General features: G+C 42.6%; 1 protein-coding gene across 1 annotated transcript in view; it reads left to right on the forward strand.

Moving 5' to 3' along the window:
• The window catches only part of CADM1 (cell adhesion molecule 1), a 74156-nt gene that overhangs the window by 35290 nt on the left and 14166 nt on the right, over positions 1-24700 (forward strand). Inside the window, exons 9-10 of the mRNA XM_019543122.1 lie at positions 9953-9985; positions 17717-17770. Of these exons, the coding sequence (XP_019398667.1) occupies positions 9953-9985; positions 17717-17770 (87 nt within the window). The remainder of the gene's footprint in view (positions 1-9952; positions 9986-17716; positions 17771-24700) is intronic.

The raw sequence follows: 24700 nt of genomic DNA on the forward strand, positions 1-24700 counted from the left end.
GATGTCCTGACTATTAATCTTTTGTCATGGTTTAGTGGTCTTGTCAGCAAGGCCTTTAGACCAGAGTTTTAAGCAGGGTGTAGGTTTTGTCTGTACCCCTCTGCACCTAGGCTAGTCCAGTAGTCCGTATGGATGGGGCCAGTCTACATTAAAACCTGTGCTCTGATCCTAGGCTTCTGATTAAAATCCCTTGGAGCTTTTCCATTGATGCTAGCAAGGGCAGGATCAGGCCTTCCATACCAAGCTCCCTGCTTTACTACAGACTTGCTGTCTGCTCTGTCTAGTTCTGCTGTTGGCCTCATGGCTTAAGATTTGAGGCGGCCTTACAGTCGCACCTTAACCTCCTGATCCCAAGAGTTGTATCCTTTCTCCGCACAAAATGCCTCTGCGCTAATGAATGAGCTAGCATCGAGGCGTTGTTAAACTGAAATTGCTACTAGATCAACTTTGTCAAATCCCTCTCTTTGATGGATGTGATCCTGCAGAGTTACTGTGTCTTAGTGAACCGCTCTATATGTATTTATCTTATCCTGAAGGCTGCGCTCGTAGAATTTAACGTTTTCTCCTCTCTCCGAACAGATTAAAGGTTATGGAACTGAACGTTTTCAGTCTCAGTTTCTACAGAGATCAGACAGTCTACTAAATTTAACTTGATAGTCAAATCTAACAAATGGATGGCAAAATTAATTCCACTCCTACCCTTGAGTTGTTTAGCCCATCACAGGCATGGTTCGATATAAAACATTCAACAGCCTAACACTGCTGATTAAGCTCTCGTACAAAACTGCAGGAATTTTATTCCCCTTTTTTCTAACCGAAGTATTTTGTAGCAGCAGAATGTTTTCCAAGCATCAGCTGGAAGAATTATAGAGAGTGGCAGTGCAGAAATATGTTTTAACAATGTTGGGAGGCAATAGAAAACTTAATTTAATCCTTTCCAAAGTGTTCGCGCACAGTGAGAATACTGGTAGCCACTTTGTTGGCTGGTAAAAGTATTTTCAAGTTCTGCTCCCTAGTCTCACGCTTGGTTCCCACCGAAACACATGGAAATAAATGTCCTCAGGTGGGGCAGATTTTAACTCAGGTTGGTCTTCCCTCCCCTCCCATTTCCTGCGCAAGCTACATATATACTCCTGTAGTATCTTGTGAAATCTAGGGGTGGTCCTGGAAAGATTGCATCTGTCTTTGGAAAGTGAGCAGATGAATGAAAAAGATTGCAGTTGCAGAGCTAATGCTCTCTGCATATACTCTGCATTTGTTGAGATGGCTCCTCGAGTTGAGAGTCTGGTTCGTCTTCAGTACCTGAACTGGGACTTGTCCTGGGTTTGTTTTTCCCTAGTGTAAAGAAAGGCCAGTAGGACTGGCTCGGAAGCGGGGCATTTGCACTTACGCACGCTCAGCAAATTCATCAGCTTAGTCTCCAGACACGTGTCCTTTCTACTACTTGTATCAAGTATTTCTACCCAGGCAACACTCCACAAGCATTAATGACACTGGGATACTGTTCTTGACCCCAAGAGCTCACCTTCTTATGGTGGTTGGCATGATCTATCAACTGTGAGCTACAGTAGTAGGTGGGAAAAATAGGAGGATAGGCAGATCTTAATGCACTCCTGTGATACCCAGCTCCAGAGTCTTGTGGTAAGATATATTCCCTGCTGCATACAAAACCCCTCCCTGGTGCACTAAAGAGAGTTATCCCAAGCGATGACCAGTGCTGGCCTTGACACCCCGAGGCATGTCATGGCTGTGTGCCTTCACTGGATGGTTGATCCCCTTCCTGAGCCAGAGTCTTCCTCCCCTCTGCTGTTCTCCCAGTGTGACTGTGCAGGTGGCTCTCGTAGACTGAACCAAACAGTCTAGTTGAGTACTCAGACCGGCTCTGTGGACAGTCTCCCTTGAGTAAATCCCACAAAAGTTCTTATTTGGCCAGTGACAAAGTTTCCAAAACACCATGGCCTTTAAAGCTTTTTAGTTTGTCTCTTCTGCTTTGCCTCTGAGTCGGTGCTTATAATGGTTTATCACATGACAGTTTGATCTTTTCAGTATGTCCCCTGTCTGCATTGATATTCTGACCATCCTTTGGTGTTTCAGATGTTACCACTGACAAACCCTTTTCTATCATTTCAAATTGTCCTTTTGTGGCTTTGTTCATTAAGATGTACAATAGGATATGGCAGAGCAAACTGAATAATTTGAATTGCCCCTGGAGTCTTCACTTGAAATACTGCTCTTGGATAGCTGTTATTTCCTGGGAGATTCATGTGCTTACTACTAATAATAATCTCTTATCAATTTTTGAAGCAGCATATTATGGAGGTTAAATGGAAAAATATGCACTTTTTCTTTTATTTATTTATGGATTTATTGATAGATAAATAGATAAAATAAAAAGTGCATTTATGTGTGTGTGTGTGTGTGTATATATATGCACACACACTCCCTCTCTCTCTCTCCCTCTCTTTCTTTCCATATATAAACACAAGCTGTTTGAGGTTACTAGTTAACCTTCTTCCTACTTCTCAGTGGACGCATCTACACATGCAGTTCATGCTTTTTGGCTTTACTGTGCAGTAAGTTTATTATTTGCATATGCAGGTCGTAAATTTACTGCAAAGTAGACCACTTTACTGTGCAGTAAGTGCTTGCACCTGTAGACAATGACACTCTACTGCAAAGTAAATTAGTCTACTACATAGTAAAATGCTTCATGTAGTAAATGTAATTCTTTGTGCATGCGGTTGCATGCATTTATTGCTTTCTCTGCTTTTGCAACTTGTTTGTACCGTGGGACAGTGTTAATGGAAACATGGATGCACTTCATGTGCTTTCAGGTATTCCTAGATTTCCAGGCTCATGTGTCTGGGCTTATATTGCATGGATGTTCCAGTGTAACTTCTGCAGACAACCAGGCACAGTCTTGGGGGAGTTTCAAAGCTCTGTAGCAATTCAGCACATCCTGAGCTGGCAGGCTCTCTACCATCATATTGCTTGTCTTTAAAATTATTGCATAGCCCCTTTTTTATAAATGAATAGATAAATAAATAACCTTTTAGCAAGAAGAGACTCTGTGACATTTATTTTTTTTTAAAAACATCCTTTTTGGTCATACCATAGACAGTCAGAACTGAGCACTAAAAAGAACAAAACTCCCAACACTTCTACTGCTTATATTTACTTGGGCGTTGGGAATAAGCACTCTGGTGCGTACTTCGCCAACACTGAAGGAGCATGTTAACAGACCAATGGAAAGCATTCTTGATAAACCGATAAAAATGTATGAATAGATTATCTGAACAGGAGCCAGCAGTGTGCCCTTGTTGTGAAGAAGGCTACCGGCATCCTGGGCTGCATTGGTAGGAGCGTTGCTGGCAGATCGAGGGCAGTGATTCTTCCCCTCTATTCAGCACTGGGAAGGCCACATCTGGAGTCCTGTGTCCAGCTGTGGGCCCCCACTACAGAAAGGATGTGGACACATTGGAGAGAGTCCAGCGGAGGGCAATGAAAATGGTTGTGGGCTGGGGGACAGGACGGGTGAGGAGAGGCTGAGGGAACCGGGCTGATTTAGTCTGGAGAAAAGAAGATCGAGGGGGATTGAATAGCAGCCCCCACCTCCCTGCCGGGGGGCTGCACAGAGGACGGAGCTGGGCTGGTCTCAGTGGGGGCAGATGACAGGACAAGGAGCAATGGGCTCAAGCTGCAGCAGGGGAAGTGGCGGTTGGAAATTAGGAAGAAATATCTCCCTAGGAGGGTGGTGAAGCACTGAACAGGCTCCCCAGGGAGGTGGTGGGATCTCCATCCTTGGAGCTGTTTAAGACCCAGATAAACAAAATCCTGGCTGGGATGATGTAGTTGTGGCTGATCCTGCTTTGAGTAGGGGTTGGACTGGATGTGACCTCCTGACGTCCCTTCCAACCTTCATTTTCCATTATTCTAACCCTCTTTTGTAAAACTTTAGTTTTGGGCCTAGATAACCCGGTAGTGCTCCTTAAAAACAAGGAAGTGCTGGCAAACCTGAAAATACCTTAAGTACCAGTACTTGCCTGTTTAGTGTAAAAATCCTAAAGGTTTTCTACTTTCCAGCTAAACAGCACTAAGTTTTCTCCTGAAGATTAGGTGGAATTTAAACTCCAAGACTGCAGGCCAGTTGAAGAACACTTTTCCATATCTCCATAGCTCTCTGTTACAAAATTTGGAGATCTTACATGATGTGAGAAGATGCCAGCATTTGAATCCATGTGCCAAAAATCCATCTTAAAAGAATTAATTGTATCCCTACTGCAAGTTTGTCCTTTTCTGATCACAGCAGCAAGTGTGACAAACTACAGCTGTATGGGATTTATTCGAGGAGTAATCCAGGGAGGTGGTAGTGGGGCACATGGAAGAGAAGTCAGTCTTTGCGCAGGATACGTGACAGCAGTCGGTTTGGGGGGGGTGCAGAGGCAGTGCTAGGATTACTAAAGCACACACGTTTCAGCGGAGTTGGAGACATTATTTCTCTCATCGGTTACTAGAGCTGACATCCGTGACACCGATGGGATGGGAGAGGAGTGGGGAGTGGGGTTCAGATTGAACAGAAAGAAGAAATGGAAAACTGTGTTTGTTTTTTCATCAAGTTATATTAAGCCCATCCTGGCTGATTCCAACCTGGATTATCCATATTACGGACTACTGCAGCAACGGGCACAGCCCCTGATGTCTAAATGTGGCCTTAAAGATGCAGCGGTGAGTGGAGCTTGACATTCATACATCCAAAAGCAAGAAGATCAAAACAAGAGGTGCATGGCCCTCCTTTGGCTTCATGAGCTTGGACTAATACACGTGCACAGCCAGGTGCCTTATGCCACGCAAGACTTTGCAAATGAGTGTCGAGACTTGCTCATCTTAGCCGCTAGTTTTCCCAAATAATTTATTGTATCCTTCTCAGCTCCTGGAGACGGTTCCCCGTGTCCCTGGTAAAATGTCAAGTTAATTTACAGCCAGCGTCTGACTCCTCTGACATTTTCATCCAATATGTGACCACATGAAAGGGAATAAAGGACAAGAGAATAGCTCATGCACCTGCAAAGACATCACTGCACCACTCCTGCGCCACGTCGGCAACGCCCAGACCACTTTGCGCTGCTCGTTCCTCGTTGGTAAGGAACGGAGTAGAGGTTTGCAGCAGTCGTTTTTCCTGAGCTGGGCAGCCCCAGGAAACGTGTCCATTTTGCAGCAAGAGGCCTCGGGGAGACAAATGGACCCCGGCAGGGCTCAGGACAGGGGTGGTGCCCAGGTGCGCTCTGTCTGCAAGGTCCCAATCTAAAGGGGCGCATGTTCTGTAGGGCTTTATGGAAGAAGGATTAGAAAGCTCAGAAATATTTTTTTTTTTCTTGCCGCACAAAACTACTGAGCAGATTCTGATTATTTTTGTGAAACATCTGGCCTGCAAATGAAGCTATCTCAGGGGTGGCTTGCAGCACGCCTCTCTGCAAAAGCTTTCAGCACAACTTGGAATTACTTCACAAGGAATCATCATATAGCAACATAACACCGTCCATTTTCATCCTTCTTCTGGGAAGGTTTTTGGGGAGGGTGGAGAGAGAGGATTGCTGCAGCTGTGCATTACGTGTGGGTTTCTGAGTTTCCCTTGCCCTTTGTCCTGCCGCCTCGCGGTTCAATTGAAATGTAACTTAAATGGACTGAGACTAGGCATTAGCTCAGTGGAAATTAATAGAGGATTTTTTCCCCAGCATTTGTTTTTTACTGCCTTTATGGATTTGAAATAAAGCAGAAAATAATGTTCTTTTCCTAAATACTGAGCATTCATACTTAGGCCATCACTATGAAACGGTAACGTCGAGGGAATTCATGCTTACCCTGGTTAGTAAATTTGAAGCTGTCTGAAAAAAGGCAGAAAGAGCAAGAATTCAATGAATTGGTGATCAGAAAGCCTATTGGCTCTATTGACTCGGCTTAAGAAAATAAACTAGAAAGAAATATATTGAGCAGACATCTGTGCTGCTTTAGTTTTGTTCAATTTAAATCTTGCAATATATGAAATGGATGGATTTTAATCTTATTTTCACGTTTAAATGCTGCTCTCCTAACAGGTATACTACCTTCCTAGCCTTTCAGGTATGTTTTTTAAAGCCCTAATGAATCTGTGTATTTTTATAAAATAGGAGCACTGTAGTTCAATTGAAGAAAGAAAAAGCATTTAAGTTAGCGAATTTAATTTTGTTCCTAGGATTTTCATTTATGGTGCTCATTCTGTTTGAGACGGCAGACTAATTTATGGATTAGTTTTAAACCCCCAGTCTGTCACACTCAATGAACAATTTTAAGTTGGAGAGAATCCACATGAAAGAATTAGATTGTGTCACAGTGGAGCTTGCACGCCACTGTTTCAACTAACTATTGCCCAGCTGCCTCTGATGCATTAATTTTTTTTCTTGGCTACTTAGTTAAATGACTGGTGTCGAAAAGCTCGAATGTTGCCAGTGTTTTCCCATTTTGCAGATAACATCATCTTGTACCACAACATGATGTATACGAGAGGTTGAAGTCATTCAAGAGCTGACCACTATAAACAGAGCCCTTATGACCGATACTAAAACGAAGTCAATGTTAAGTGAAATATGCTGCGTTATAGCAGCAAACAATTCCTTCCTTGGATCCCGTGTTTGACTGAGCTCATAAAACAGTCATCTAGTGAATTCTAGGTGCTTATGCACATGCAGATTTTGGAAGACCACTGGATCATTTTTACTTCCCTGCATAAAACAAATTCAGTTGAGGCTTACTAATTAAAATGGAGAGAAGGAATTGCCTATTCTTTGTTTTATCTGAAGATGAATGGTCCCTGGCCTCAGCCACCCTGCTTAATGTAATGTGCTTCCTTCTTCTCTTGCACTGGCCCCATAATATAAACCCTCACATGTCTAGCATCAAAGGATAGATTTCGCTCCCATAAAGTGCCTGTGATTGCTGCTGCAGCCCCTCAGTCAGGACCTGATCGATGCCTGCTCCAGCACTGTCACTAGCTTCACTGGCCCCGGGAGCCGCAGCTTAGGAAAGCAGCAAACCTCTTCCATCCAGCTCTGCGAGGATGGGGCCAATGGGTCTCCCGTCAGACCTCATTCCAGAAAATCATGCTTTTTGATTCACTTGAATCATGCATGTTTATCTGCAACTTTAGGGTCAGGCATGTTGAGCTAGGTATTCTGGAATATGCAAACATAAGGTAAGGGGCAACTGCTGAAATCCTGAAGATAATTTTGAAAAATTAGCCAGCTTGCAGTATTTGTCATAAGATATTCTGTTGTCAGTTTAGCACGGTCCATCCTGTTACTGGGTTACTTTCTTTCTTAGAGCAGAATTGCAGGGGCCGGGGACTAAGTGTTTTGCGCAGTTTTGCATATGCCTGTTAGTCTCGTACCAAAGGAGCCGAGCTGAAGTCTAATTCTCTCTCCTTCGTGATGCAAAATCATCTTCCAAAGTGTGTCTGTGTTTCTTCCCTAAAGCTCTAAACATGAAATCATTCCCCTTCAGCTTAGCACTGTGCCATGGAGTAAAAGAGATTTATACATGCGTACTCATATAGTCTCCTAATCCTTTATCCAACAAGAAGACTGTGGAGTTGAAAAGGACCTCCAGAAAGCTCCTTCTAAAACTTTGACTGGTCTGTGTTTCCCGCTATGATCATCCAATCCATTTGCTAATCATAACTTTGCCATTCCAGCTGCAGCAAACATGTTGTTTGACTTGGATCTGTGTTTGCATTTATAACTGCTTGAGAATTTTATTTTATTTTTTTTGTAACTTGTTGGTCTCTGTCCCCAGAAGGGGAAGCGAGATGCACTGTCCAGTTCACTGTTTCTTGACTGATATCTCTTCCAGCACATGAATGCAAGCTTAACGTCCAGCTCAGTTTATTTACTGTTCAAGATGACATAACTTTTTTTTTTATTCCAGGAAGACAGTAAATTGAGAGTATTTGTAGATGGCAAGATGACACTGCAGGAACTAACTGAGCCTTATTATCCTTTCTAAACACAACTCTTCCCTGACCCCCCCCTTCCCTATTTGCTTGCCTGGTTAAAATGAAGCATTATCTCAGTGCTACTACCAAAATAAAAAGACCTACTCTTGTTCTCATTTTTTCTTTTGGAAGGCTTCCCATACTGCCTTCGCCATAGTTCCCAGCATGAGAACAAGTGCTAGCATATTAACTGTGTGTTAAATTTGATTGCCAAGACGAGAGCAGTATATGTTGGCAGTGGGAACAGACTAATGACGGCTTGATAATCTGTTATGCAAATCTCGGTGTAGTTTGTTAAATTGTGCAGTTTTTTTTTTTGGTTGTTGTTTTGCTTTGACATTTAAAGCGTGCAGACTTTGAATCTGTAAGTATTGTGTGCTCTTTGTATGATTCTTGTCTTTATCGGTGCTCCAGAAATCGAAACATTAGGCTGTCCCCAGCTAAATGACAAAAGAATGGCCCCTTCATGTTTCCCACTGCTTATTTGAATACACAGAGAGACTGCAGTTCCTAGGACAGCATCTTAATTGAGGGGCAACGCCTGTGGTAAAATTGCCTGCTGTGATTATAAATCTGAAGTTCCAGGCTAGTTTACAGAAATTACATGTTGTAGAGTGCTGTTCTGCACTTAAACATATGCTTTTATTCATTTAAACATTGCCTGTGTTGAACCAAATGGAGTCCTTTGAACTTTTTTTGATGCGAGTGACCACAGCTATGCCGTGCTGTGTGGTAGAAGATTATGTAGGTATTTATGAAGTGACTGAGCACCATCTGACCAGCCAGCATGTAACAGCATGCAGCCAGCAGGCTCGGGCAGCGAGTCTTCACTGCCGAACCGCTCAGCAACAGGAGGGGGAATGGAAAAACAGGTAGAAACTGAGGAAGGGAGACAGATTTTGCAGTTTATTGACACAGGCTAAGACTTGAGTTGCCTTGGCTTCCCATGCGGAACCGAGGGGTTCAGAAGTCTGTCCCAAGTACAGTTGACCTTTGCAGTGTGATGTGGACCTGGCTGGACAAAAATAAGTGGCTTATGACATAAGTGACTCCTCACACCCTGGGAAGCACGCGTTCTCTTTAATATGATAAAACATATGACCAGAGTTGAGGAGATGCTGCTTAGCAGAGGACTTGCCTTCACCTGCAGCCCTGGGCTGTGCAAACACGTGCATGTTTTAATCACGGGTCTGATTGATGCGCGATTCATGAGAGTCCAAAGGAAGAGGCCACCTGTCCTCTGTGTGCGCATTTTATGGAGTAAATGTAATGTGTGGAAATGCTGCGCATTAGTTTTCCGTTGACATCTGCTTTTTTTAAATTATTATTATTATTTCTGAGCAGCCCTAGAACAAGTATGGATGCAGAAGTTACACAAGTATGGATGCAGAAGTTAAGCTGCAAATGCATTATAGTATTTGCAGGTTCTTGGCACCTGCTAGAGGAGGAGAAATGTTGGGATGTGACTGGACTTCTGAGCACCTCATGAAGGAATTTGGAGAACAGGCTGGAGAGGAAGCTTTTGGTGAAGGCAATGTTTGAATGTATGAAACCATTTCCCAAGCTTAAGCTGTTGGGCCTCCGTTTTGCAAGTCGGTACCAACCAGAAAGTTGGTGTTGGTTTTTCTCCCCACGTTGCATGCTCTCCTAACTCTCTGCCCACCAGTAACAACCCCCTGGCAGGACTGCAGAAAAACAAAGAATTTACTGTTTTCCTCAGGCTCACAGCTTTTGAACTTGAGGCATGTCTTCTAAACAGTGCAACTCACTTCAAATGCTTTTTGCCTTTCATTTTATTATTGCTTGTCACGCAATGTTCTTTGAAAGCTTGCTCATATATTATCTGTTCCATTTTTTCCATTTTCCCTTTTTTTGCATGCTGTTCCTCCTGTTTCTTCCCTTCCTCCAATCCTCTGTTCCCGTGTGTAGACACAACGGCGACGACAGAACCGGCAGTTCACGGTTGGTATCACATTCCTGTTTATCTACTTTCTCAGCACTGCTGAGTGGCAAGGCAAGCCTGGAAAAGAAGGGAAACGTGGTCTTCAAGGGAAATCATGTTTCAAGTGGACTGATCTCATAAATATAACATAATTTTTAAGGCTTGAAAAGATGTCTAGTCTTGTCATTTCTGTTGCAAGTTTAGCAGCCAATTGTTACAGTCCTAGATTCCCAGAAACCCAAATGGAAACAGCACGCGTGTAAGAGCGGTATAAAGGAAATGACTGATTCCCCAGTCATCCGCATTTCTGGGGTAATCAGTTTGAGCATTAAAAAGAAATCCGGCTTTTGAAAATGTGAACTCAAATTTAATTTTTTAAGAGATGCATGAAATTTTTAGTAGCTTTTTTTGGTTTGTAAGGAAATTGAATCCCTTAAGCCTGTTTGAGCCAAGAGATATTTTTGGTATTCTGTGGTAGCTCCACAGAAAAACCTCTCCTCTTAGAGGTCAGGAGGAAAGTTTTCATTATTGCACTGCAGAAGGGGATTTGAAAAACAAACAGCAACACAAACTCTTCTCGCCAACATAGCAGTCTAGCAAACTAACCCTTCTCATCTGTTCCAGTTAGCCTGGCTAACAGCTTGACAGCTTTCCTGGCGGCCTCGTTTCAAAGAATGCTCAAATATTCACTTTGGGCTGAAAGTTGCACATGCAGGACCTTAGCAAAATAGCACCAGCCTCAGATAGGTTTAATTAAGCCTAATCCTTAATTCCGTTCTTCGTTTTTTCATATTATCCTTCTTTCTTTGATAAGTAGAGCGTTTCAGGTTTCACCCTGAAATTTGGTACGGCACTGAATCTATTCACTTCTAACATGATGGGCATCTTTGGCAATAGTGTAGAGAAATTAAATGGCTAAAATAAAATTAATATGCCAAAAAAAAAAAAAAAAAAACCAACAGAAAATGAGGTTCCCTTTCCAAAATAATTTACCATCTAAATTGCAATAAATGTTCCTTTTTAGTTCAAGAAAATATTTTTTTGGCCCTTCCCATTTCCCCAGGAAAGGATGATGAAACGCATCATCCGTTAAAACAGTTTCACCGGTTTACAGTAGCTAATTTAGAGTAAATAATTGTGAAGCAACTGCAGTAGCAGCAGCCGTTGCAAAGTCAAAGAAGCCCAAGCAGCTTTGTATCGTAGGCTGCATTCGAACAACTTTAAAGGTTAGATGCAACCTGAAAAATTATAGTACATGCAGGTCATTTCCCCCCCCCCACCCCGAGGGCAGACTATAGGAACAGAATATGAATATGGGAACACGGTTAAGTGACAACCTCAATTTGATGTGTATAAAAATGGAGGGGAAGAGTTAGGGAGATGCAATGGGATGACTTCTTGTTGCACAACTGGAGGAAAACAGATAAAATATGACCAGGGCGTCCTTTAAAATCAGCTGAACAATTTCCTACCCCCACAGAAAGTGAATATTGGAGTGGGCTGGATCACCACATGCTATTGCTCTTCCTCTGTCCCCATTACTGGTTCAAGACCCTGCGGACGCGTCGGGTAGCCTGTCATAGCGGCTTCATTATCGCCACTTTGCCACACCCCATTAATCCTTGTGATTAGTGGGTTGAATTTAGATGTGCCTGACTTGGTGACTCATCTCAGCCCCTTCAGGCTATTTCCATGTCATTTGTGAGTGAGTGCTGTCCCTTTTTATTAGCCGTCTTAAAGTTTCTTCTGCTTTGGCTGACGTGTGGCGTTTAAAAATAACTTGCATTTATTAGAAAGGCAGAGATGGTCCCACCCCGTAGATATCCGGATGGCGCGCACGGTGTTGGCCTCACTCTGCTCCAGTGTCAGTCCTGGTCAGCAGTGGGGATGGGTCGTCGACACCATGGGGAATAGAGTGGGGCCAACGCTGATGCTTTACAAAGTCCCAGCCACCTCATCTCCTCCAAAGGCAGCCTCCGAGGCTTCAGGATACCTGGATTTTCTTACTCTTATATTCCAGACCTTACTCTCAGTGCCTCTGGGTGGCAGAAGCCACTTCTCCTGGCAGAGTTAAGTCCTCGTAACAAGGCTGGAATTATTTTTGCATGCACAGGCTTATATCAGTTGGTCATGCCCCAGGTCGCTGCAGGGACTGCAGCAAGGAGAAGCATGTGTCCTGAATTTCATCTTCCTGCCGATAGCGCACCAAGCGCCCAGTCGGATCACCAGACAGGCCCTGCTATTCATGGTTGTGAAATGAAACAACCGGGGGTGACTTTTCTGTCTTCCGCTGAATTCTCTTGCCAAATCAAAATTTCGAAGTTACGTTCCTGAGAAGCACCTGGGACTGAGCAGGAATCCCGGGGAAGACTCTTGTTGGGATTCTTGAGTAAATCAGGTTTTACAGGATTTTCCTGGAGAGAGTTTGGCTCAAGACTTTACTTAATGCCTAGGCAGACTGTGCACCAAGAGGACTTGGGTTGACCATTATTGCTGCATGGTCAGTCCTTTTCCAACCAGGGTCCCTGCTTCAGAGAGGGGAATGGTGGCTGTGATGCCTCCAACCGTAGGTGGGTCTGCACTGAAAAATCTTGCACCCAGTTGCACAAAGCAGAGGTCTCGCGAGACCCAGGTTTTTGTAGTGTCCCATCTTTTCTGTTTCTGAAGCCACTGCAGTGCACTAGCAAGCATGCTCTTCCTTGAAGTGTGGGGAGGGTTAGGCAGTTCTACCATTATATAGCTAAGGAACGAGCCAGGGACAAGTGACGGCATCTCTTTTCTTGAACTAAAGCGTCCTATTGTAATGTCTGAGACAGACTTGGCTGGGTATGCAGGAGCTCTAGAGGGACCACGGTTATTCACTGAAGGCTTAACTGGTGTGAAGGTTTCACCTGGGTGTTGATGTTCGCAAGAAGTGACATTGGGAACGAACGCAAGGCTGCAGCTAAATAACCATTTTGTCCTAAGTTGCAGCTACTAATGGCTTTATTTTAACTATGTTTAGGGAGCGCTTTAAAAGGGCTGCATCATGCTTAGGAATACCCGTAACCTTGGTAAGAGAGAATTGTCTCTGTGTTAAACCTAACAACTTAATGACAAGAAACACTAGGCAGCTTTTCAGCCTTTAAAATTATTTTGTTCTGTGCTGAACTCCACCACACTGCCTCTCTCGACGCGTCCTTTCCCTCTGAAGACTCTTGGATTTCTTTCCAAGCTTGCGTTGCTGGAGTGTGTATGGAGTATACCAGATGTTTATGTATGTTGGCCATTTGTTCTTACCAGTGTCCAATCGGAGTGAGCATGTACGTGAATGACTAGAAATGCATGGGCATGAACTGAAAAAAAAAAAAAGGGATTTTCTCCAAAAACAATTAAAAATGATTTTTAAAAAAATGGAATAGATGGGGAGCAAAGAAAATACAACTTGGAACCGAATTGTAAGGCTAGAGTGGCACAAACGCAGTGCTTCAATCTGGGAAAGGTTTTTGAGCAATTTAAATTTTTGGAGTGTATCCTAGAGGACTGGAATAAAGGAGTCCTGTATGTGTGTGTGCATGTAAGATGAGTAAAAAACAAAAAAACCCAACTAAAAACCAGTGAAACAAACCTCTGCCATTCCTGTTCCTGGGATTGACGGCAGCAATGCATGAGTGACTAAAAGCACGAACATTGTTAATTCTTTTGTTTAAAAATGAGAGCTTAACTGTAAATTTTCCTGTGCACTTTTTCCTTTCTCTGCACTGTTCATTACCAGAACTCGAATAACAGCATGATCATGGCTGGCAGTAATGCTTGTGCTTCCGCTGCACTGCAGTAAACTGGTTACTGAACTTGGTAAAATCCTCCTTCCCTTTTACTTCTTACTTCATGGTATCAGGGTGCCAGTGGGGCCGAAGCACTGACGCATTTTGAAATCCCAATTCCCTGCATCAGTACAACAAGTGAGGGCTGAACACGTTATAAGAATGGCAAAGATATTTTTTTAAACGTCTAACCTCCCTGACTTTAGAGAGCAGGTCCCCTTGCCCCCTGCCACTTCAAACACGTTAAAATTCAGTTGTTTTAACCTTTTTTGGGTTTTTTTAAGTCTTTGTTCCATACTAAACCTCAGCCCAGTAGGACACCTGTCCTTTGAGAATGGCCCGGCTCATTTTTTTTTCCTCCTGTATAAAAAGAGCACACAGCAAAGCCTGCAACGCTAAATGTGACACAGCCTCTTGCCACAGCAGAGGAAAGGACTAAACTTCCTGATTCTTTCAAGCGCTGACTTCTGGTCAGCTTTAAACTTAGCGCTTTTTTTAATTCAAAACTAGTGCCCATTGCATTTTTCTTTATTTGTCTATATATCCATCTATATATCTGTCTCTATTTCTATAGAGAGATACATGCATATAGATATTTTTACAAATGACACAACCACTTCGCATCTGTGCTTTTGGGTGCATATGTGTAAGTACAGAAAACGTCTCTATAGAGAGAGAGATAAAAATATATGTATAGATACTTTTACAAATGACTGCATATGTGTAAATACACAAAACGTCTCTATAGAGAGATATATAGAAATATATATAGATACTTTTACAAATGACACAACCACTGTGCATATGTGCTTTTGGGTGCATATGTTTAAGTACTCAAAACGTCACGCAAAAACCCCTGGGCAGTCAGGGATTCCTGATAATAGCATAGACATTGCAAGTCAGCACCCAAAACGACCCTCCAAATGGCAGGAGAAGCTTCGATCATTTTTTTTTTTTTAGCTCCCACCTTGAGATGGGGTGGGGAAAAGTGCTGTATTTTAGTGTGGACAGGACTGCCACTAATACTAGAGAAGAGAGGGGGCAAAAGAAACAGTCTCCAAAAGCTGACAAACCAGGAGGTGCAGGGAAACTGCAAATCTGAGATTGAAATTGCAACCGAATCAAAAAGCTGAAGTATGGATTGGAGGAAGACGCATGCTGTCTGGAGTGTAGCAGCAGATGTCTATGCTCTTGTGAGCTAAAAGGGGAATATTTAATTGGTAGTACATGTGAGTTTTTAATAGTAATCTAAACGTGTAATGCCAACGTGCTTGAGTTATTGATTAGTTTCTAACCGTTGCCCAACCTCTAAAATCAGGGTTACATTTTCTCACGCTGGGACGCAAAGCTGAGCCATCCAGAGCATTAACCATTTCCAAAAGCCCTGGACATCACCAGGAATAAAAATATCTCGCTAGCTTCTGCATTACCATCATGGTGTGGGGAGGGGGAAGGATACAGCCTTTTGTGCCTTTTGACTCTCTTCCCCCATAATGTCTAACAGTAATAATAGATGTAATATTTTTAAATGTTACCTTGCAGACCTAGTCGTTGGGACAATTAAAACATCACAGAGATCCCTGAGCATATTTTAAACTTTCTGTCTAGTGTTGTAAAATAATTAACATAAAATAGAACCCATAATTGGATATTTATAGTTTTATAAAGGAAAGAAATTAATTGCTGCTTTAAAAATTAGAGATTACTTATGGAGCACTACACAGTGTTACTGTGTCAGTATAAATCTGACTAAATAGATTATATGCTCAGCTAATCATTTGAACACCTGTATCTGAAAGAGATGCAGCTCAGAGCATATTGGTTGCTCCCTTTTACGTTTTATCCTTTGACAGAGAAAATGTGTTAGGCTGAAAAGTTAACTTTCATTTATTTACAGAAGTTGCAAAAGACTTTGAATACATTTTAAATCAGAAATGAAGAGAAAGGGCTTTAATAGCTGATATGAAAGTTTAATGAGAAAAATCAAGAAGTAATTTGCCACGTATTTAAAATGCCTCACAACAGGTTCTAATACTGTTCAGTGACATTTTTAAGTGTACCAGGTGCAGGTAGAAACTGAATTGTCGAATTGTTAAATTTTCTTTTGAAAAAGCTCCTTTGCTTCATAAAAAATGCAGCGTTGCCCTTTTTTTCATTATTGAGAAAACGTAGTCTCTTTTAAGTGAAAGGGAAGACTGTCTGCACAGAAGCAATTTTAGAAAGAGACAAATTGAATGGCTCCCCTTCAGAGCACGGGTTTCCATGTCCAGTGCCTCTGTGTGCCGGCTCGACTTCTGCGTATACATGACTTTACGGGACAAACGTGTGGCTTCCTGAAATCCAGAAGGCTACCAAAACAAATCTATTGCCATTAATCTAAATGGCTTCCCACTTTAGCAGATAATTCAAGCAGTAGATTCCAGATGACTTGGTATATTTTAAACACTGTGTTACTGAAAATGAGTTTCATCGCTAATGAGGTGTACGTTGACTGTTTGATGCTTTCTAATGGGGGGAAAACTTTGCATATCAATAATATTACATGAGCATCTTCATCTTCATTATTAAAAAAAAAAAAAGCCAACCCTATATTTTGCAAAGTTACCTCTGTGTAACCTCTGTCTCTTCTTAAAAATGAGACCTTTCAAATGCATCTAGGAAGCAGCCTAAATTCAGCCATCTGCTGGAAGTCGGGTCAGGCAACTGGGTGCTGGCCATGGTTTGCCCATGCACAGCTGGTGCAGTTGGCATCAGTTCAGCTAAAATAAATACTAAAACAATGCTCATTCTTAGGGTAGATAAACTCAAAATACAGGCTGCCATTTCACTGCCATTTTTGATCTGCTTCCCAAATGCCACACCACCACTTGAAAACCTGACTCAGAAATGACAATCAGCCCTTTCCCATTGTCTGGCCAAGGCCCTCCCTCAGTGGGGGACAGTCTTGGAAAGATTTCAGCCAACAGCCAAGCTTTCAACATAAAATGACATTTTTAGACTTAGTTGCTATCTTGGAAATATTTGTCTTGTATACCGTGGTGCCCACATGCCACTCAGGCAACTGCAAAAGTATCTATTGCAAGTACAATATTGCAGCATGGCCCATGTTATCTTTGATTTAAATAGGTGTTTGGTACTTTCGGACATTTAGGTTATGATGCAACATTTGCAGAAAAGCATCAGCACAAATTAATTAGGTTAAAGTCAAATTTATCCTGCTGGAGTAAACTCCCTTTGCCCCTTTTGCCCCCTAGCATCCCCATGCAAGCAAACTAGAAAAGATAAGCCTGGATAAACAAAAGTTAGTTGCGTTCTACCAGTGGCTTCCAAAAGAGTTTTCCCTGCCTAAATGCTTTATCAGCTTTGCGGATACTTTTCCAAAACAGATGAACTTTGGGGAATTAAAAAAGTAAAATCATTTTCCCATCGGAAAGTTTTCACTGCAGAGAGGACCTGCAATCTGTCTAGGCAGATGCTGTGCAGTTTTGATACGTAATCCACAGGATCCAAAAATGGAGAAATTGCTGCAATTTGTCAACATTGCCAAAGGATTTCAATTTGTATTGGAAGTCAGCATAAAACGTTACCAAAGCGTACGTCTAATCTAAGTAGACGCATCATAAACCGATGCCTCGTACCATTTGATAGTTAACAGCCGAGGCGTATGGGGGGGGGGTTGCATGCTGTTATGAATGAGTGATTTTGAACATTCACCGTCATGTTTTGTGTGTGTTAAACGGTGTAGACTGAGGAATCTTTCTGACAGTCTATCGGTAATAAAGTAAATGATTGGAGAACTGTACTCACAAGCTGATCTGTTCAAACCATCAGATGTGGAGTGATTTGACTCACATTTTTTTTTCCAAGAACTTCATCCTCAGTTCTTACGTGTGTTGTTTTTGTCCATTGAGGAATACAAAGAAAAATGAGTTTGTTTTTACTTGTAAGGCTTTACTCAGTTGCCAAATTCGGCAGAGGAGCTGGACTATGGGGATCTCTCAGGTAAGGGCTAGTCATTAGGTACAACACTGTGCTGTTAAATCTGTGGATACTGTTTCCACTTTGATTTCTGCATCCTGGCCATTTTGCATCGCACGGTTGCCACGATGCAGCAATTAATTAGAGTCCTGTCATTTAGAAATATTCTTGTTTTATGCTGTTTTTTTTCCCCTCTTGATATGGGCATGCCTTTATTAAATCCTCCTATTTGGAGTTGGGGGGTGGGGGGTGGCAGATCTGTGTACCCCGGTGTGATTTATGTTTCAGGTTGTCTAACAGCCACTGTGTGTTCAGTGGCTTGGAATAATTTTTTAAAATTCTAATTAGAGAATGGTTCAGTTGAAATTTTGTTACATTTGTAAAACATTCAAGGATGTTGGATTGTGAGAGTTGGTCAATATGTAAAAAAAAAAAAAAAAAAGAAAAAGGCAACCCAACCAATCAGCTTCACTAAATCTAGGCTACCTGCTATTTCATGGTGTGCTGGCAAATTGTCCTGACATGTTTATCTCAAATGGGGAGAAAAGGGGGCATTGTTTTATCACATGACATTCAAATTAGACGCTTCAACCCTGTTTTTTTCACAGCAGACTGAACACTTGCAAAAGATTCAGGCATTGCTAATCCAGATCAAGAACCAAATTTACCTACAAGGGGTGATTTGGCATGATGGATGCATTTGAAACGCAGGCATTAACTATGGTACAAGCATAAGCATTACATCTCTGGGCCTCGGTTATGTCTGGCAAGATGCTCTCTCCCTCAGCCATCTTATAAATTAGTCCCGACTGTCACTGCTTCACTCTTAATTGTCCACTTTACTGACTCGTGTTTAGGTTTGCTGTCCTATGAGAGGACTGCAAGTCCTGAGCGCACATGAACTGTGAGGTCAAATGTCTCTGCTCGCCTAATTACACAAGACTTTTAATCTGTCAAGAGACAGAGATGTTCTCCTGCAGACATCCAAAATGGGTCTTCTGCACATGGCACACAGACACAGAGATTTAATGCCCCCCTTGGAGTCCTGTTTCAGTTGCTGGACCCTTTGCATTTGACGATGAGCAAGTACATTTCCATTGTGTAGGTAAAAAGGTGTCAACGGTTTTCTTTCCCTTTTTTTTTTTCCTTGCATCAGTAGAACGTGCCATTCTTTCCTAATAAACCCAGCAGCTGCTTTCCCAGTGCACTACTCTCAGTATAGTACGGCCAAGAGTGTAGGATTATTTAACAATTTAGTAGTTGTTTTATTGGAGTGAGCCATCCCAACAGCTGAGCAGTGCTGATAAGTCTATCGCAGGCATAAACTGGTCCTGATAGGTAAGAAGAGTCTCTGATATATCAAAATATGGATAGGAAGTAATTGTTTTACTTTTAAGTTAATTTGAAAACCAAAAGCCATCGATGGGCTGAATAACTTTCACTTGAAGAAACAATTCCACTGGGTATCTTCTGAACAGGTATCTCCCATCAGCCCTTTGGCTGAATCTGAGCAGAGCTATCCGTCTCTCTGCTTTGTGGCTGCAATGCAAACTGAGCGTTACGGCCTGTCGAGAAACACATCCGCTGGCTGGCGTGGGGAGGCGGTGATCATTCTGCTTAGTTTTGCCATTTCACTCCCAGTCCATCAGTGACTCGTTCTGTTTTCTGAAGAGCCTGGAAAGGTGTTGAATGGACGGGCTATTTTCTAGCAGGCCCAGTCCTTTGTATTTGCAACTTGATGACATGAAGCCGAATCCCTCGTGCAGTCCAGCACAAGAGCACCGTGTCAAGGAGAGCAAGCCTCCTGGTTGTGCAAACAGAGCCTGCTGTGTAAATTAGATGGGGGGGGCTCTGAAAATGCAGTCCACAAAAATGCTCTTTTTATGTTTCTAAAAATGAGTCAGTTATCTGCAAAGCCCACGAATGCCACCCTGCTCAGCTCACCACGGTCATGAAACAGTAGGAAAACATCCAAACCGCCTCTTCGGCTATAAGCCGGTACGCCCCACAAACCAAGCACAAGTCTGTGTAGGCAGATGGGACAGCAAATCTGGGCTCTCGGGCCAGTAAAAGCACCTTCCAGAGTTGAGCTCTCCCCTGGAAAAGCCCAGCCTGCCCCAGACCTCCGCTTGCACACCCGATGTGTGGGCCTCCATCGGTTGATCCCGTTTGCTTTCATGTAGATTGGGAATTGGGTGGGCAACCAGAAAGCAAGCAGGTCAGGCTTTAAGGATTAAATAGGAAGCCCTCCTTGGTCATGAACCTGCTGTTGAAACATGGTGTAATTAAATGTGCCGGTCCTGCTGCAGTGTTTGCTCAGTCTGCTGTTCATTTCAGGCGTTCATATCCTGCTAAATGGTGCACCAGAGGATCTGCCAACTGTACAATTAAGTAACGCGGTGCTTGCCTTACATCTAGCTAGCTAGTTTCTAGTGGCCTATTGACTTTTGCTGGTAGAGGTGCTTGTGTCCGTACTGCTCTCAAACCTTTGCTGTGTAACATAAAGAAACCTGACTGCACTGAAAGGGTTTGTCTGGTGCTCAGAGGAGCTCCGATTAAATTACTCCCCTGTTGCTGCCTTCTCAGCACAGTGCAGTGTCAGGGGTATCGTAGTTGCAATCCTATCAGTCACTCACTAGTCACAAGTGCCAAGCTAATAATTTTTTTCTTTTCCTTTTTTTTTCTTTTTTTAAAAAGCTATTTGCCTATGATTGTAATAATCCAGTTAAATTAATTCAGCAAATTGTCTTTTCACTCCCCTCAGATGCATTAGGGTCTCTTTATTGTGCTCAACAGTGTTGATATACATCTTGTAAAGCACTGAACAATCAAGCAAAACCTGTGTAGCCTTTACATCTGGTTTGATTAACTAATCAAAAACTGATTAGCACCTTTGTTCAAGAGGGATCCTGATTAATCAATTACTATTGATTGTAAGTGCGGGTCCATTCTCTAGACCAGAGATGTCTGAAGAAACAACCAATAAAAATTGAGCACCTGTCATAGTGATTAAATTTATTAAAACAAAATGCATTATTTTTTATGAAGCTATCTTGAAATGGGTCACCGAAGGGGAGCATATTGATTGAAGAAGGATGAACTCCTTGAATTTTTGTAGCTTAAATTGGAGACCAAATTCAATTATAATACAAGACAAACAGGTTAACACCAGTCTTAAACAGTCCATCAATAAATTAGAGTAGGTGTAGCACACTTAATGCTAAACTGTAGTAATGAATAATATTACCATTTTCCCCTACTGTATCTAGGTAGCAATTTCATCCCTTTCATATTATGGATAAGTCATGTATTTATTTTTGGAAATAATGACCAATCCCTTCCTTCCCCCTCCCCCCCCCAAAAAAAAAAAAAAACCCCACCACCCCAAACCTTTGTGCTGCTTCAGCTAATGTCATCTTCTTAAGCAGTTCAATACAATTTTCTCCATGAAGCAGATTGGCCAACCGGTCCTCCCTTATAGGAGAAAATTCAATTTGGAAATGTCCAAATTGACTCTCTTTAGCCCTCCCAATCATTAGCAGAGATGGCTGGGCTGTTTCAGTACAGGTTGCACCTTTTTAGATTTAGGGGGAACTTTTCAAAAGCACCTGAGTGACTTAGGTTCCCTAATACCCAGATCACACTTGATAATGAGACTTAAAAGTGTAAGTCCTACAGGCATTTCTGCAAACTTTATCCATTACAGAAAAGGGACTGCTGGATTTAAATGACTCGGCTAGGTTTTCCCTTCCCCAGCATGGTTTGATATTGCAGAGAGGCAGGTAAGGCGTGATCGCTTTGATTAGACTGTAAAAAAAAAAAAAAAATGGCAAGCACCCCTTGCCCCACATCACCGGTTAAAACTTAATTTCCTTCCAGAAATGGAAGTACCATCAAGAAATTTTTGTGGGACTACAGCAGTAAATCCAGAGGTGTGGAAATTAATGTCCATACTGTGCCCGCACAAAGAGATCTATCCATCTCCTGCTGTTTACAGCACCAGTGTGCAGGCAAGAAACTTCAGAGCTGTCACCAGTACCCCAACAATGTTTTAAGACTGGGTCTACATAGAAAGAGGTGTAAACCAGGCAGGGAACCCATTCATGTGGCAGCTACACTAAATCATAGGAATAAAATGCTCTGTTTCAGAGCCAGGGGTGGGACAAACTATATCTCCTTAAGTGCTTTATTTATAAGTGTGCCCTAGGTGTTAAAAAACAGGGCTTTAATGAGCCACACAGCTGGAGCATACAAATGCAGTAAGAAGCACAGGGAAAAAAGGCCTTGTTTAAAAAACATCCTTGGGGCTCAGCTGGCCTGGGAGTGAGGTGCTGGAGGTCTCAGGTTGCCACATGCCGTGAAGGCCCCTTGCCCCTCTGCCTTCAAGCATCCCAAGTGCTTCCCTGGCGGGGGCTCTGCTCCAGTGAGGGCTGCCTTAAAAACCCAGCTCTGTAGGGTTTGTAAGCCCTGGCTCTAAAAATCCTATCCAGGACAGGACTTTGTCATCTGGGGCTTTGCAGGGTTTAAAAATAAAAACCTTGCGTTTTGTTCTCAGTGGTTTTTGCAAGTTGGATGCTTTTTATAAACGTCCAAATCAGATGCGATTTAGATTTAAATCCTGGCAAGCAATGAGCCCACTGTCACATCTAATCCAGTGTCTCAGTCTCTGAATCTAGAGCTCTGACCACCTGCCAACAGAGTGAAAATAAACCCACAGGAGCTAGATTTTTTCTCTCTCTCTCTCTCTGAAAAAGGCCCATTAAAAACGGAGTCAAACAGAACTTTTCTATCGAATAGCTGGGAAAAAAAACCTGCCATGGTTTTGCCTGGAGCCTCAATCTTGCCTTAGGTGTTTGACCCACATTGTTAGACTTGCCACTAAAATCCACTGGCTTCTCCGACTCTCGAGACGGTTCCCACAATACTGACTATTTTTAAGCTGTCACTTCGGCAGAAGTCCCACATGCCATTTCAGGTTTGGAAAATGTGGGCTAATAAGTTATCTGTTTGAAAACGGCCAACTAAAAGCGAGGCATTCAGGTGTAAAGTATGCCTGGTACTTGGGCATAGCAGTGCTGTGAAATAAGAGCTTGTCCAGAAATTTGTTAGCAGCACTGAGATGTATGAGAGTTTCTTTGGTCAGTTTGCATAGATGTTGTGCTCTGCACGGTCTTTCCCCATCATTTACCTTTCCTCTTCCACAAGGTAGAAATGAGGTTACTAACGATTTTTCCTGAAGCCAGAAAAAACAGCAAAGTGAAGCGAACTTCCACTGATTAGACCCTGCCATGGGCTTGCTATTAACTGTTTAATCCCTCCTGCCGAGGTATCTAAAAAGAAGATACCAGATAACGATAAATAGATAGTAGCGACAAATGCATTTATTCTTCTGGGCGAACACTTCTTATCAGATGTGCTGCCACCTTAAAGGAAAACTTCAGGTTCTATTTACCAGAAGAGCTCTGCCTTTTCTTAATTTTTACTTCATTTAACAGTTGCTCAAAAAAAAGTGTGTATATATATATATATCTGTGCAGTGATCTGTCTCTTCTTCCCTGTGATTGGAGACCAGACCAGGATGCTTTTGCAGCTAATCTGTATCACGCTGAGTTTCCTGCGGAGTAGTTCGCTGCTGTATCAGCTAAAATGGCAGCCCCCCTGTTCAAAGCCAGAAGCTCCATTTGTTTGCTCTGTGAAGGCAGTGCAAAAGCTTTGCATAAACTCATATGTTTTAGCTTATAGTAAGTTGTTAATATAGGTATCTAAGGTGATGGTGTAATGCATCACAGCAGCTTTCCTTTAAGGTGCTTTGACATTTTGCAAAGCATCATGCTCGGAAGTTGGATTTGACTCAAATGCAGAGTGGCCTCCGGATCGCAGTGACGGCCTGTGGGCTACCCAGGGAGCAGCTCGCTCCGGCGTGCATTCACCTGTGCTTTACCTTCCTGCTCCCCTGCCTTTCTCCCACCCTTAAACAGGAAAGCTCTTTGATATAAAGGCCAGCGTGCCCCAATATATATTAACATCTTAATGGGAAAGCTGTACATGTATACATTTACTACTCTCTGACAAGGGGGAATTAAATGTCAGAAGGATTTGTAGCATCTATAATTGAATTGGTGCTGAGAAAAGCAAATCTTAAGGAAGAATAACATATTAGGATTAGCAAATAATGTGGCATTTTGTCAGCTCCTGCCATCTACCCAGTTCCCCCTTCAGTAATAAAGTTGTGATTTTTTTTTTAATCATAGATATGAAGCCGGAATGAGTTGGGTAAATCGGGGATGCTGTTGTTAAGCAGGTGCCTGTTTTTAAGGTCAAGTCTTTGGTTCTGGGGCACAGTTTAGGGAAACTCATTCCTGCTCCCTTGTCTCCACACACCTTTGTCTTTCCAACAGGGAAGTGTTGGTTGCCATTAATGATCGAGTAATTCTCAATCCCACCCATTTTTGCTTCATTAGGTAGAGCTCATTTCTGGGCTGCCAAGATCTCTTGGGCTGGGTTTGTAGATGTGTTGCAAACCCCACCTCTGAGTGTACCTGCCTGGGTCCGTTACAGTAGCCCCTTATGAAGAATTTGCTTGATGCCAGTCAACATCGTGCATGGGTTATAGTGACAGGACCTGGTCCATACCTGGATAAACCCTCCCCTCCTACAAGGAAGTATTGCTGTTGTTGCTGTTGTTATCATTATTATTCTGCTTGCATGAAAGGGTGATAAAAATTGCCATAGCCTGATCTAATGCCTTCTGGCACCTGGAAATAAAACATTGATTTGTTTCCACTGGTGCGTCTAAAAATAGAGGAGTTTGCTTCAGGATGGGTTGGGTCAGATACTATCAGCCATTCCCTAGCGGCACGCTCTCCATCGAGAAGCCTCCTTAGCACTTCTTGCATTAGAAAGCAGAAACCCTCCTCCCATTAGGTGACCCGACAGCAATAGTGCTGGGTCCAA

Source organism: Crocodylus porosus, unplaced genomic scaffold (genome assembly GCF_001723895.1).
Source record: "Crocodylus porosus isolate Cpor-Errol unplaced genomic scaffold, CroPor_comp1, whole genome shotgun sequence".
NCBI lineage: Eukaryota > Metazoa > Chordata > Crocodylia > Crocodylidae > Crocodylus > Crocodylus porosus.